This window comes from Lineus longissimus, chromosome 8, assembly GCF_910592395.1.
Source record: "Lineus longissimus chromosome 8, tnLinLong1.2, whole genome shotgun sequence".
Taxonomy (NCBI): Eukaryota; Metazoa; Nemertea; class Pilidiophora; order Heteronemertea; family Lineidae; genus Lineus; species Lineus longissimus.
The window spans coordinates 9681517-9694932 of NC_088315.1; the positions used below are offsets into that span (position 1 = coordinate 9681517).

The following is a 13416-nucleotide window of genomic DNA, read 5'->3' on the forward strand; positions in this document are numbered from 1 at the left end:
GCCTGTTAGGGAATCTCGACAATAAGAGTAAATAAATGAAGAATGTGACAAACTTACTGGTGTGGTTGGTGTCTGCGTGGACATCTCACACTTAACCACTGCCTTGCGTATCGCGTCATCTTCTCGAACTTCCGTGTTCTGTTTAAGCGTCTGCAAGTACAAGAGGAAACGAAAGATTAATCAGTTGTCATGTTTACGAAAGTTGTTCTCCAATTCGAACAGAAGAGGAAGAATTTTAACTGAGGAATAGTATGCAACATCACAAGGAAGTGATTGTCTCAAGTCTGCAATGGAAAGGATAACACAAGAAGATTTGTGGGCGTTTTTTTTTAAATTGATCATAAAACCTAATTTCAGTTGTCCTTTCAACATTGAGTTGGAGGGACATTTGGTGCATCAATATTTTAAAGGGACACTATAGGCAGTTGCTAGGTTGGCAAGATAAAGTCACACAATGTCGCCAAAAGGGGTCTCTCCCATCTCACAGTACGTCAAAACTATTCAGGCTTTTACAACGAATATATGTAGTGCTGAATCTGACATGTCCCAGTGCCCTTACTGTGCATAGTAGTCATCCAAATATGGCCAATTTAACCCCACTGCTCCTGCCTATTAAGTCCCCCTTTTAGGAGGAAGCTACCAAGGGCAGGCCAGAACACTTCAAATCATACATCTTACATTTTTATTCATCCACTCTGAAGAATAGATTTGTCTTTGACAAACACATCAAGAAAACCTAATTACTTGAACGGATTCTTCAAATAGAGGAGCTCGATGCTTTAAGCAATGCGGCGAAGAGGAATAAATTGGAATTCATTTGTTTCTTGAGAGCCTATATTCCGGCAGTAATGTCAACAGAAATGACAATCTGTATCTATAAAGTAATGGATTGAGCCACACAGAATGACAGTTTCTTCTCAAGAGTCGCTCTCAAAGATGCTTCAAGCAGATGACATAAACATCAGTTCAGTAAAGGGAGAGGCTGGACTCTGCTTGAAACTATATTCATGATCTTTTAGGCAGCCGGTCCTGACAGGCGGATTTAGGGAGAAGTATTGCTCCGCTCATTTGAGAAGATATTTCAAATTGAACACAATTTTGAATTTCAAGTGACGGAGCACCCCCTCTTTCTCTTAATCATAGATCCTCCCAGGCCCTCAAATCCTCAAAAACAGTCAGCGCCTTTGATGACTGAAAGCTCATCGCAGCTTTCTAATTTAGTGATTCTTCCACCGAAAAAGCTGCAGCATGATGATGATGATTACACTTAAAGAGTAAAACGATTTGAACTGCACTGTCATAGCAAGCATTTAAAATGGCCCTGAAATTTCAGAGCAGGTTTAAGGTCGCATGCCGCACTGGCCTGTATGTGCTTAATTGGCCCTTTCCGTTAAAAAAGGGCACTTGTCCATGGAGGCCACTATTTACATCGTGTGGCATTACAGGATTAAATATCGTGGTACGACCTCTGTTGCAGCAGGGTGCATCGTTTTTACAAATCCTGGACTGTTAACAACTCAGACCACAACTTGATTAGGTCTTTGACTATCATCTTTGTCAAGACGGCCGACCTAGTTTATTTGCACACTTCTTCAAGCAGTTGATTTTAAGTGCCCGATTTTTTCAAGTGGCAATATTTTGGCACAAAATTGGGTCAGTTTTGATTCATCTTCCTGGTGTCTCGTATAAATCGTATTTTGATGATTTTTACAGTGCTATCTATTGACCCTTTAACTGACAGATCTAGTTTTAACATTTTGAAAGCCATTACACAATTAGAAATAACTTTTTTTAGCTTTTGAAACATATTTTTAATGGTTTTTTTGGCCAACCCAAATTTGCATCCCGTAGAGATTGTTCCGTAAAATGTTTTTTTGTGGGGTTCTGAAAAACTTCCAAGGGTTTGGAAAAAAACGTTATTCCTAAGAGTGTACCTGAACAAACAGATCATGTCTGAACATTTTACAAGACGTTACCTTATCATCATCTCCACCACTGGCAGAAGCTGATGCTTCTACAAGAAGGGCCAACCGTAACCTCAGAGCCTTTATTCCACATATCACAACCATGATCTTCCACCTCTACAACTTTTCGATGATCAAAATCTGTCGAGAATTCCACTCACAAAAGTTACCGCCAGTCTAATCCAAGGACATATATCATGACATCACCATTCCAACCCAAAGTGCACAATATCTCCATAACCTGGCCCGCTACAGAAAATATATCACACAGGTTTGTCTAATGCGGAAATGATTATCCTACGATCATCAATTTTCCCTTGAACTGTCAGATTTCTCCATTTTCTATTATCCAATAGTCGTCAATGCATAATTTCATATTTCCTGGTGCTAATCATCACAAATAATGATGACATCTGAAAGACGCACACTGTTGAAACAAATAAAGGTGTTATTCTGTCCAATATCCAAAATTTTAGTTTTTCATTTCCTCAAGTATAAACTTGCTTGTTATGACATTAACAGTCAATGCCAGAACCCCAAATGTCACAGCCAAAGTTCCCCTGTCAGTTTATACCATACACCACCACAAGTCACCCAACCTCATCAGATCATGCAAATATTATCCTTTATTATATGCATAACATGTCCTCAAACCATTATTTTAGCGGTCCCAGAAAGTAGGATGATGGATTGTGTCAGTACATCACCCGAGTCAACCATCCTGCCTCATTATCATCTATTACATGTTTACAGGAGTTCATTAGTTGTGTACTGATGAGTTCCAACAAGTCTGCAATCCCTTGGCCAAATGTATCAGGGTGTGAGCAAACACGAAATTGTCCTTGGACTACATAGGCCTTAGAAACATTTCCTTCCTGTTTTTCATTCAAACTGATCCGACTGAACTGTCCTTTGCTACACAGGCAGACTGACAGTCTGTGCTTCTGGTCAGCATCGACTTCAACCTAACCAGGAAACAAGCTCCTTGGTGTCAATCCCTCCGTGTGTGTGCTAAGACTTGGGGCTTGGTCGAAACTCAAACTCCAAATGCATCTACCGAAACTGTATCTCAGGATGTAGTTTCCAGTAATATCAGACCAGCAATAAGTCTTTGGAGACTTTTGAATGTCACAACTCCAAACACACTGCAACAGACGGTGTCCTCGAGAGTTTAAATAGAGTTGACCATATCTGCAATTCCAGAATTTGAGGAAGTTGGCCACGCGATTGAAAGTCACGGTTTTATTCCAGTATCTGAGTAGATAGACATGAGAGTCCTTGAGGCCTATAAGTGTCCACTTCCTACACTTGTGTCAGCGCCCCATCATGTTTCAACATTAATAGGAATCCTCTAAAGTAGATTTTACCCTTTGTTACACATAACATGCCCTCAAACCATTATTTTAGCGGTGCTGGAATGTCCTACATGAATTTTAAATAGATATGAAATCCCACGATGAACATATTGCAATCTGTTCGAAAACAGGGGGTTGAAATATTAACATTATTAACTCGACAAAAACATGATCTTCTACATTTCGGTAACAAGATTAGAAAGCACAGAGTGAATTATCAATCCAAAAAAGATGTCCCGTGGTATTTCAAAATCCATGAGCAAAACTAGGAATATCCAGAGGCAACAGTCGGCGGTCCTTGGAAGCCATCCTCGCCCGAATGATTTAGATGGCAAAATGGCCCCAAAGCAGCGAAGGCAATGACAGCTAAAAGCAAATCTGTTCACAGCATTTCTCCACTCAAGGTTCCCCTATTCCAACTAATTACCGCCCGCGTGCATTTAACTACTCCTGCCATTTGCCCTTTGATGACTTAATGACTCCACCGCCAGTTGTTAAGGAACGTCCAATTATGAAGATATCACTGGCACCTGGCCTTGACGGTGGAAAAAACTCCACTCATTATTTGTAACCATCTAATGGTGCTGCAGGAGATTCTAACGAGTGCGGTGACTGCATTTTGAGGCAACCAGAAACCACATGAATGAATGCAGAAGCAAGAGGACAATAACCTTAGTCCAGGCACTTATTTTCACAGATACAGTAGAACCTCCCTTAGCGGACACTAGTTTTGGTCCCAAATTAGGTGTTTTTTTCAATCAATTTGACCTCTCTAATCAGGACACCTCTCTATTAAGGACAGCACTTGTCAGTCCCCAGGTTGTCCTTAATAGAGAGGTTCTACTATACATTCAAAAGTTGCAAAAGTGTCCAAATTCGTATCCCATTCCCCCTCCCCTCATATCTATATATCTATTAGTTGGTTTGTTGCGTTGCAGTCTAAGCTCTCTAATCCTATGACCTCACATCAGATTCAAGCACAGAAGAACCTCCTTTAGCAGACACCTCTCTAATAAGGACACCCTCTCCATTAAGGACACTACACTCCTTAATAGAGAGGTTATACTGTATTCTTAGTGTCAAGTTTTCAATGTGACGACATCATTTGTTGCACTACAAATCTGGATTGATTGGTGTCCCCGACACATTTTTCTCCACATTAATTTAAATATGTTGAATGCTATCGCATGACCATGTGCTCATTATGGAGCCTGACTTGAATAGTAAGAAGTGGTCTTATACTGGTGAATCTAGAGTATATTGGTAGATTTTCTGTGCAGTTTCACAGCCAACCAGGTAGCAGAATGTCCATGACAAAAAAGTTTTCAAATCTCTTCAATGGCATAGCTGGATGCTTGCTGAAACAAAACCGGCACAGCAGGTCACACTTAAACACAATGAGTTTAGAGTGTTGCTTCCAATAGTTTTGTTACCGACATACTCTTGGCACAAGACTGAAACAAAATCATCACTTATTAGTTCACACTACACCAGCTGAAAAGCCACTTTTTAAATGTTCTCACTTAGTTGTAGTTGGTGGACTGCCTAAAACAAACAATAATGCAATCTTCATCATTTAAAGCTGATGAGTCAAATATCCATTCCGGAGTACGGCCTAAGCCGAGGGAATGTTCGTGATGTGCATTTGCATCTTCTACTGAATTTACCCATTACCCCCAGTGCACAACTCGAAAGCCTGGTATTCTCTGCAGAGACCGTAGGGTACACTTTGAGGGAAAGCATAGTATTCATCAGATTCCCCAGGGTTAACACTATCACTTGAAAATTACTGCAGACACATCTGTCTTCTTCATGTATGAGAACCCACTGACCATGAGGCAGGAAACAATCAAAAGGCAATCACAATGCCATCAAAAAGTTATTTGGGTCCACCCCTGACCAATTAGAGGGAGAGGCTGATGATGTTGCTCATTAGTCAATGACACCCAATGACAAGGACCAATAGAACACCATAGAACACTTTGAATTAATAAGCACAGAATATGCACAGCCTTTTTACAAGCCATTTTGTATTGTCTTATGAAAATTTTCAAACATTTCTGAAAACTTTGGATGTTGACATTTTGATCCTCTTTCAGAAAAATAGTACATAATAGGCTTCTAAGGGCATTACAGTACTGGTATCCGTTTTCTTTCAAGGACAAGCCTACCATCCGGAATGATGAAGAAAGTGTCAATCTTAATGAGTAATGTAAAGACTGATACGACGGCAAATGAATTAGATTATAGAAGAACGTGTCAGAAATAATCACATAATTTGCTTTGACAGCGAGAAGCCTGTGTGTTAGAAAATATCGACATTTTAGAAAATTGTCCTTGTTTTAGGAAATTCAATTTGAGGTTGCAGCTTCTTGATGGGGGACTTGATGATGTCTCACTAATGTGGTATATATATTATAGGTAGCAGTATTTGTAAGAGCTAAGAAACTGAAGTGAGAATAAAGTGCATGTACTTGGAAAATGAGCGTCTTTAATCACAGCTTATATCTTAATGGCTACTTAGCGCAGTTACAATCAGTTATCGCTGCGTTTGATAGTGACTTGCTGGTCGCTGCACATGCGATGACTGGGCAAACCAGCAATTATCATCGCATTTTAAATCGCAGTTCGCAGTGACTTAGAACTGTGCCACTGGTGACAGTCTATATTTCTGGTCGCATCATAAAACTCAGGCACAAGACGAAGGTTGCCAATCACAAAATGGCACTTGTTTTTACTCTGAACACCAAATCTTTGATTGACGAAGCTATTGCCAGGAGGCAGCACTAGTGCTGTCCTGGCAAGAGATACATCCCAGAGATTAAATTTGGGCGACTTGAAACTAATTAATTTCAACTCGGTGAACCTCCTGACAAAAAACTTAGTCTTTTTTGGCATCAAAATACTTTTGCTACAGTCCCTAACCTCGTGAGAAAAAGATATAACTCCTCCAGCTTTTTTTCTGCAACATACTGTACCATCATCGAAGACAATGCACCCGCTACAGCCATGACACATCCATAGACAATGCCCCCTCAATCAGACCAATATGTCACTTCATCAAGCCCCCTTCTTCTCTATTTACATAAACGGAGGGAATAAATCCATTATATATAGATATATGACCTGCTTTTAACCGATTTCCATTTTGAAGAGTCAGGAGTCAATTCTGACTTTCCTGTCAATGGAACCTTCTTTCCTGCTTGACGGCAACAATATTGAAGTCATTAAGTGATGCATATATTGATTTGAAGTCATGAAGTGATACCAAAAACACATTAATTCTTCAAAGTAGTTTAACTTTGAGGTAATGTGTTTTTGGCGATAAACAAAATATAGATAGAGAACAACATAAGAGAAAAATTTCGTTACAGACTCACCAACAATGAAAATCAAGATGTTTATGTTTTCAGTTCTTATGGCAAATCTTCCAACAAACAATGATATACTATTATTGTTTATCATAAAGAGCAGAACAATTTTACTGGTTCAAAGTTGGCAGTTTGTCTGAGATTATCTGAGTCTTCAAACATGTACATCACTTATTTTTTATGATACAGCAGGCAAAGAAATTCGGTCAATTGTGATTTATATTGCTGGTGCCTCACAGGTGAACATTATTTCAGAAGATTTTAAATGCAATCTACGGTGGGGTGATGCCTCCTTGAAAGTCATGACTGGGAGGTGGGGTGATGCCTCCTTGAAAGTCACGACTGAGATGTGGGGTGATGCCTCCTTGAAAGTCACGACTGAGATGTGGGGCGATGCCTCCTTGAAAATCACGACTGAGTGATACATTTTAACCGAAAGCTTCCAAAAATCTTCCAATTGTTTCATAACGTTTCATTTTAAATGTCACATGAACACATTTCATGCTTTTATTAATGACAATACCATCTAATTGTCACTTATCATAATATTGCATGGGGAAATGACCTGATGTTGATACTTCACTTGACACTGGATAGATCTGCTTGGGTCAGATTGGTTAAGTGTCCACCCCGGGGCATAAAACAATCACTCATTAGATGCAAATGTTTCTCCTTTGTCTATCTCACAGCTTATTGCTTTTGTGGTTGTGAAAAAAGCTACATTGGACAACCACTAATTGTTGATGAGATGATGGATTTTGAATTGTTATTGATGACATTATTATCCATTCTCATCTCAATATTTTTGGAATGGAATTATAATTGGATGAGGAGCGATGACATTGTCTTTACTGTTACAGACTACTGTACCGCACAGCTTCTCATTATGCCAGCATACCTTGCCCAAGGCAATACGTCCTGCTGAGTTGGAATTCATAATACACAATCAGTCAATTTCAGAATATTAGCTTTATCTGAGGATCAAATAACGGCCACTGATTGTGCCCCCCCCCCCGTCCCCTTCCCTTGGCAATGAGTCCCCTGGAGAGTGCTTCCCGATTTTAAACCTTTCCAATTCTATCCACTGAATGTTACTGCAAAAGTGGATCACACTTCTGCAGGGTTAATTGGAATGACGGAAGAGAGTGACAGAAAAATATGGAAAAAGAGGATGAAAAGTTCATTTCATGAATATGAATCACAAAATTTGACATTCACCACAAAGACTATACCTGGTGCAATAATTATCATTATGAAATTAACGCAAGTTGAAATCTCCCCATCAAATTAAAAGCCATATGGAGTATTCCTTTGTTTGGGTAAGGGTCCTTTAAATTTGAATTGTAAAGTGGTCATTAGGGACTAATTTTCATTTCAGGAATTAAGGGGGTAATGAAATGTGGAGCAACCAATTGGCACCTGTCATTTCATGATTGATGACCGTCTTATAGTCAAATGGCACCATACTGGGAATACTTGAAGATTGAATATAACCTTGGCTACACATCCAGTGCCTGGTCCAATCGCCATCTTCAACAGATATTTCAGCTGAAAACAACACAGGGCTTACGATTTGCAAACAAGGGTAAACTGCAGAGCCACACTCTGGAAATGTCACAATTTGGGATGAATTTATTTTCTTCCGCATCACAGACGCATCAAATGAACTTGATGAAAACAACGTCTGACGCAATCTGCCGCACAATTTGTTTTTCCTGGGTTGAGATTAAGCTTGAAGATAAACGCCACAAAAGTGCACTATTTCAACACTACATGGCGCTGTGAATTACCCCTGCGCGAGAACGGCCAGTGACGAAGAAGACCTGAAGTGGTGATGATCTCAAAGTTGATTTTCGTCTTCTCCTTCTTCTTTTTCTTGAACTGCGTCCAGAGGGATTCTCTCAAATCTTCACCCATGAAATTAATCAGCGCTGACCCATTCCAAATAGATTCCCAACTTAAGGAACAACATCAGTAAAGCCTCACCCAGGTTACTCAGCCTCCCTTTCATCTCTGCTTTTATCTTATCATTTTAGCATCAGATGACCAATCGCCATTGTCTCAAGACATTTTCAGATTTGCAATCTAATGGCCAATTTTTAACAGCGCCAATGTAATCACATTATTGTTTATATCACAAGGTCATTTACTTGACAGCCAAAGGTTGGAGAGATCAAAGTTTGAGACCCAAAGGAAAAATCCTATCCAGTCGGAAAAAATATCTCGGTCCACAACAAAGAAAATTTATCTTTCCGGTCATTTAGATAAGATATTAGGTGGTATCTTGATTTCTCTAACAATGCAACTACCGTTGCTTAGCAACTCATGTCAATTTCATGGCTAGCTGAAATAAGTTGATGATATCCTTTTCCCATCTGCTCTTTAAATTATTCCATCATAATCAGAATTTGTGATAAATTGTTTAGAAATTCTGTATTCCTCTTTTAAACTAGTTTGGTGAAGTGTCCATTCCAAGGCCATAATTATGACACAAAAGTATATCACACAATCTATTTGCCTGCATTCACACCAATTTAATTATAGGTGAACCATCAATTAAATTTATTTTTACACTCAAGTTTTAATTTGAATTAATAGTCAATTCAAAGATATTGGATGTTGTCAAATTAGTGCCACATTGACCATCTGCTCAGAAAACTTGCAAAATGGAACTTAAATTTTACTTCTGAGGCCATCGAGGTAGACTATAGAGGCAGTGCAGTGACGTAATTTTGACGACCATTTTGGAAGTCAATCTGTACCTTTGACCTGTTCACGTTGCTAAGAAAGTGTGCACCTCAACTAGTACCGAAAACGAGCAGGCTTTGGCCCTCTGGTTACTGGTTTAAGGAAACGAGAAAAGGAACCTCTGCAAGCACCTGTGCCACTCTCTGGGACCATCCAGTGGACCCACTAGTGTCATCAACTCCCCCAGAAAGGTCTCGCCATGTCAAGTTCTACTCTTCTGGTGACAGGGGAGTCCATGGACTACTCACTAGTACGGCTCAGCTTACACCATTGACCTCACTAACTTCTAAACTAAGCCAAGTGTTCCAAATCGTGGACTGTTCTGGTTTAAGACTACAAACACAGCTGGAAGGACCAGGACTCAAGTCTTTTATTCCCTCTATGAGATGCCAAAACCTCAGTGGTCAAGATGGCATCCACCAGATATACTGTAAATCCATTTATTTTCACGGCCCCAAATTTTAGCGAATATGTCATTTTTGGATTACACTACCATTTTAAAATTCTGTAAATGGATGGGTTTCCAATGGTCATAAGACATAAGATCAGTCATTTTAGACCCATTAATAAAACTCAAGGGGCCAAATTCATAAAGGGCGTTTAAGGGTTAGACGTGAACAACTTCTCTCCAATCAGTTTCAGGGCCTGTTCATATTCTGTGAAGATTTACATGAAGGACCTGAATCTGTCTATTCAGTAGTTAAACGCTGTTTTAAGCTAAACGCCCTTTATGAATTTGGCCCTACGCGTTTACAATAATGGCTGACAGTAAACTAACATCTGAAACAGTATGACAGTATGTCTAGAAGTAAAATCATACACTGAATGTTTTGGTTACTCTTCCTCTTTGGGTTTTTTACGATGTTTCTGCCAGTGTTTCTTTGGCTGTCGTCAAGTAGTGAATGAGCACAAAGAAAAAACAAAGAAGTAAAATCTTCGAGAAAATTAAGTAAGGTAAAAAAATATATTTACGCGAGAGCAGCACACACCACCCATGTCAAGGTCGAGTTGATGGTAGTTCTTACTGTGGCGAGAGTGGTCGAGAATCCAGTCACAACACAACAACCGGCATGGCATCCTCTACGAACTGATCACAAAAAGCAGCAATTCCGAGATTTTATCAAAGTTTTATGAAATTTTATCTGATTCATTGAAGAATATTACACACGTTTCTGCAAAATGTCAGCATCACTGATGCTATGATTTACGATCTATTAGAAATATTCATCGAAACAAAAAGCGAGATTCCTCTTGAATAAACTCGTGTTCTCAGAACTTGTAATCCTTTACGACAGTAAATCCAATTGTTTCACTTGGTAAAAACAATTTACAATCAACCTGATCCGGTTATGCAGAAATATTTTAAATAACAGTGCAAAATGTTCCAATTTCATACCAGATAGTTCCATCAATATGCATATTTCAACAAAACATCACGCAACTCAATAACGGATCTGTTGTCCCAGAGGACAGAAATCAGAGTGCTAGATCCTGGAAATGTCAATATCTTGCAAAACGACAATTTATTCCGCAAGCAAAGTGTGAAAAGTATCCCAGAAGAAATGTCCGAGGAAAACATGAATCGGATTTTCCATAAAATGTCATCACATGAATCTCTGATACGCATGAAGAGACAAAGGGGTATCTTTGGACAGAACTTCACAATTGCAGCAAGTTCCTCCTAAAACATCAAGAACATGTCAAAGTGGAACGTCGCTGGGAAAAACTGAGTCAACTGTTTCATGTTTTCTCACGGAATGGCAACAAACTGGTCAACTACTCCCTCGAGCAGACGTAATGACTGAGATCACAACAAATGTGCGTGTCACTTCACAGCATCACATTACGCTATACGAAGCATGTCAGCAGCATCAAACAAAGACGCACGCTATCAGTCGAGTCATCACGGTACGAGCAACGAGCAGACCTCGTCCGCTGCTAAATTCGTCATATTCCATAACCAATCAATTGTCAGTATATTGTATATTGGCACTCATCATTGTCGCCAGACGCAGCCAATCTCGACAATTTTGTTATGTCACTTGAAGAGGATTTGAAGAGTTTGCGCAGTACTTCGAGTTCATCATTACCTTAAGGTGTCGCATGTGTAAATTCTATATGGAATCCCAGTGGAATGTAGAGCCGAGTGAAACAGACTTCTCAACTCGAGTCGACTCTACAGCTTGGTGTAGATTGGTGTACGGAAACTGTACACTATTGCATTGGAAACATTGGCAACGAAAGGTTGAAACTGACCGCGTCGTAGACAACGCACGTGTTTCTGGCTTCACGTATCACCTGCCCTCTTGCAGGACTTTTTCAGACGCAATTATTAAAACATTGAAGCATTTTTGAAACATTTAAAATGGACTCCAATCAGAGTTTGAATATTCTTAAGGGGGAAATTGACTATGGGAGTGGTGGACTTGACAATGTGCACAAATTATTTCCTCATGTGCACTGGATGACACCGCATCTAATTTGGTTCAAATTGAGAGGAACTGAGCGCATTCTTTTTCACGATATGTTAAATTTCATGTGCATTTTGCTGAAGTGATATTACTCATCTTTTTTGAATGCTGTGATAGTCATATCTAATGGTCTCTCAATTTTTTCTCTCTTATATTTTATAGTTGGTTTGGTAACTATTTTTAATCGTTAAAGATAACTTATTCAAGTAAAACCTTTTTATTGTCATCCAGTTTTTCACAGAACTCCTAAATTGCAGCAGACATTTTTCAAATTTCCTCTGACTATTATGAGTCAGAAGATGATATAAAAGTACACCTCCTGCTGCTTTAGGCCCTATGATCTAAATCAATACAATTGACACAGATTCATATGATCATATTATCAGTTCAAATGAAATGGCCAGGGCCATTGTGCTCACCTCATGTGGAGGAAAGATGGATAAAGAGCATGGTATTGTGTCATGTAGTGTTAGGTTTGATGTAGGTCCAAGCAATTACAATTTCCCCAAAATGGCCAATTTACAGTACATTCGACCTCTGTGACCTTGAAAAGTAGGTCAAATCAAAGAAGACCCGGGTGACACATTGAATGGTTGTTAGAATTAGATGTACCTATGATATAAAATTGGTGACAATCGGGGAAGTCATTACTAGGAATAATGGCATTTTGAAGAATTTAGGATTTGGCCCCCTCCCTGGAGGCCAAACGGCAAATCAGATCGCACCAAACTTCGGTACCTGAGATCACCTGACCAAGGGGTACATGTGTACTTAATTTGTGATCAACAGTCATTGCAGTTAAGAAACGTGCCATAGTTACGGCCTGACGGCGAATTTACGCCATTTGACCTCTGTGACCTTGACAAGAAGGTCAAATTAAAAACCTGTGTGAAATATACTGTATGGTGGTTAGATGTACCCATGATATCAAATTGGTGGCAATCGGGCAAGAAGTTAAGGAATAATCACATTTTAAAGGTTTTTGGATTTTGCCCCCTGGTGGTCAAGTGGTGAATCATATTGGACCAAACTTCGATCCCTGAGATCACCTGACTAAGGGGTAAATGTGTACCAAATTTGGTATCAATAGTCATTGCAGTTTAGAAACGTGCCATCGTTACATCCTAACGGCCAATTTACACCATTTGACCTCTGTGACCTTGAAAAGGAGGTCAAATCAAAAACCCGGAGGATATATGATGCACCTTTGCTAGAAGTACCTACCATATTTTTTTCAAAATTTCCCGACTACTATTAAGGGAGATATTGCATATTTTCACTTTTAACGTTTGGCCCCCAGGTGGCCAAACCATGAAACGAATCGGACCGAAACTTGGTCTCCAAGGTGTCATTACATAAGGGTACATGTGTACCAAGTTTCAACTCAATAGCTCTAACAGTTACGAAACGTGCCCTGCTAACGGACGACGGACGACGACGACGACGACGACGACGACGACGACGACGACGACGACGACGACGACGACGACGGACGACGGACGCCACG

At 39.7% G+C, this 13416-nt stretch overlaps 1 protein-coding gene across 5 annotated transcripts in view; it reads right to left on the bottom strand.

Annotated features, from left to right (window-relative positions):
• LOC135492671 (rho GTPase-activating protein 39-like) overlaps positions 1–13416 on the bottom strand; it is a 165188-nt gene that overhangs the window by 41896 nt on the left and 109876 nt on the right. For 4 of the 5 annotated variants that reach the window (XM_064779248.1, XM_064779247.1, XM_064779246.1 and 1 more), the window contains one exon: positions 58–150. In XM_064779248.1, coding sequence (XP_064635318.1) covers positions 58–150 — 93 coding nt within the window. Of the gene's footprint in view, positions 1–57; positions 151–1976; positions 2072–13416 lie in introns of those variants that run through there. The other variant, XM_064779250.1, reaches the window with a different exon arrangement.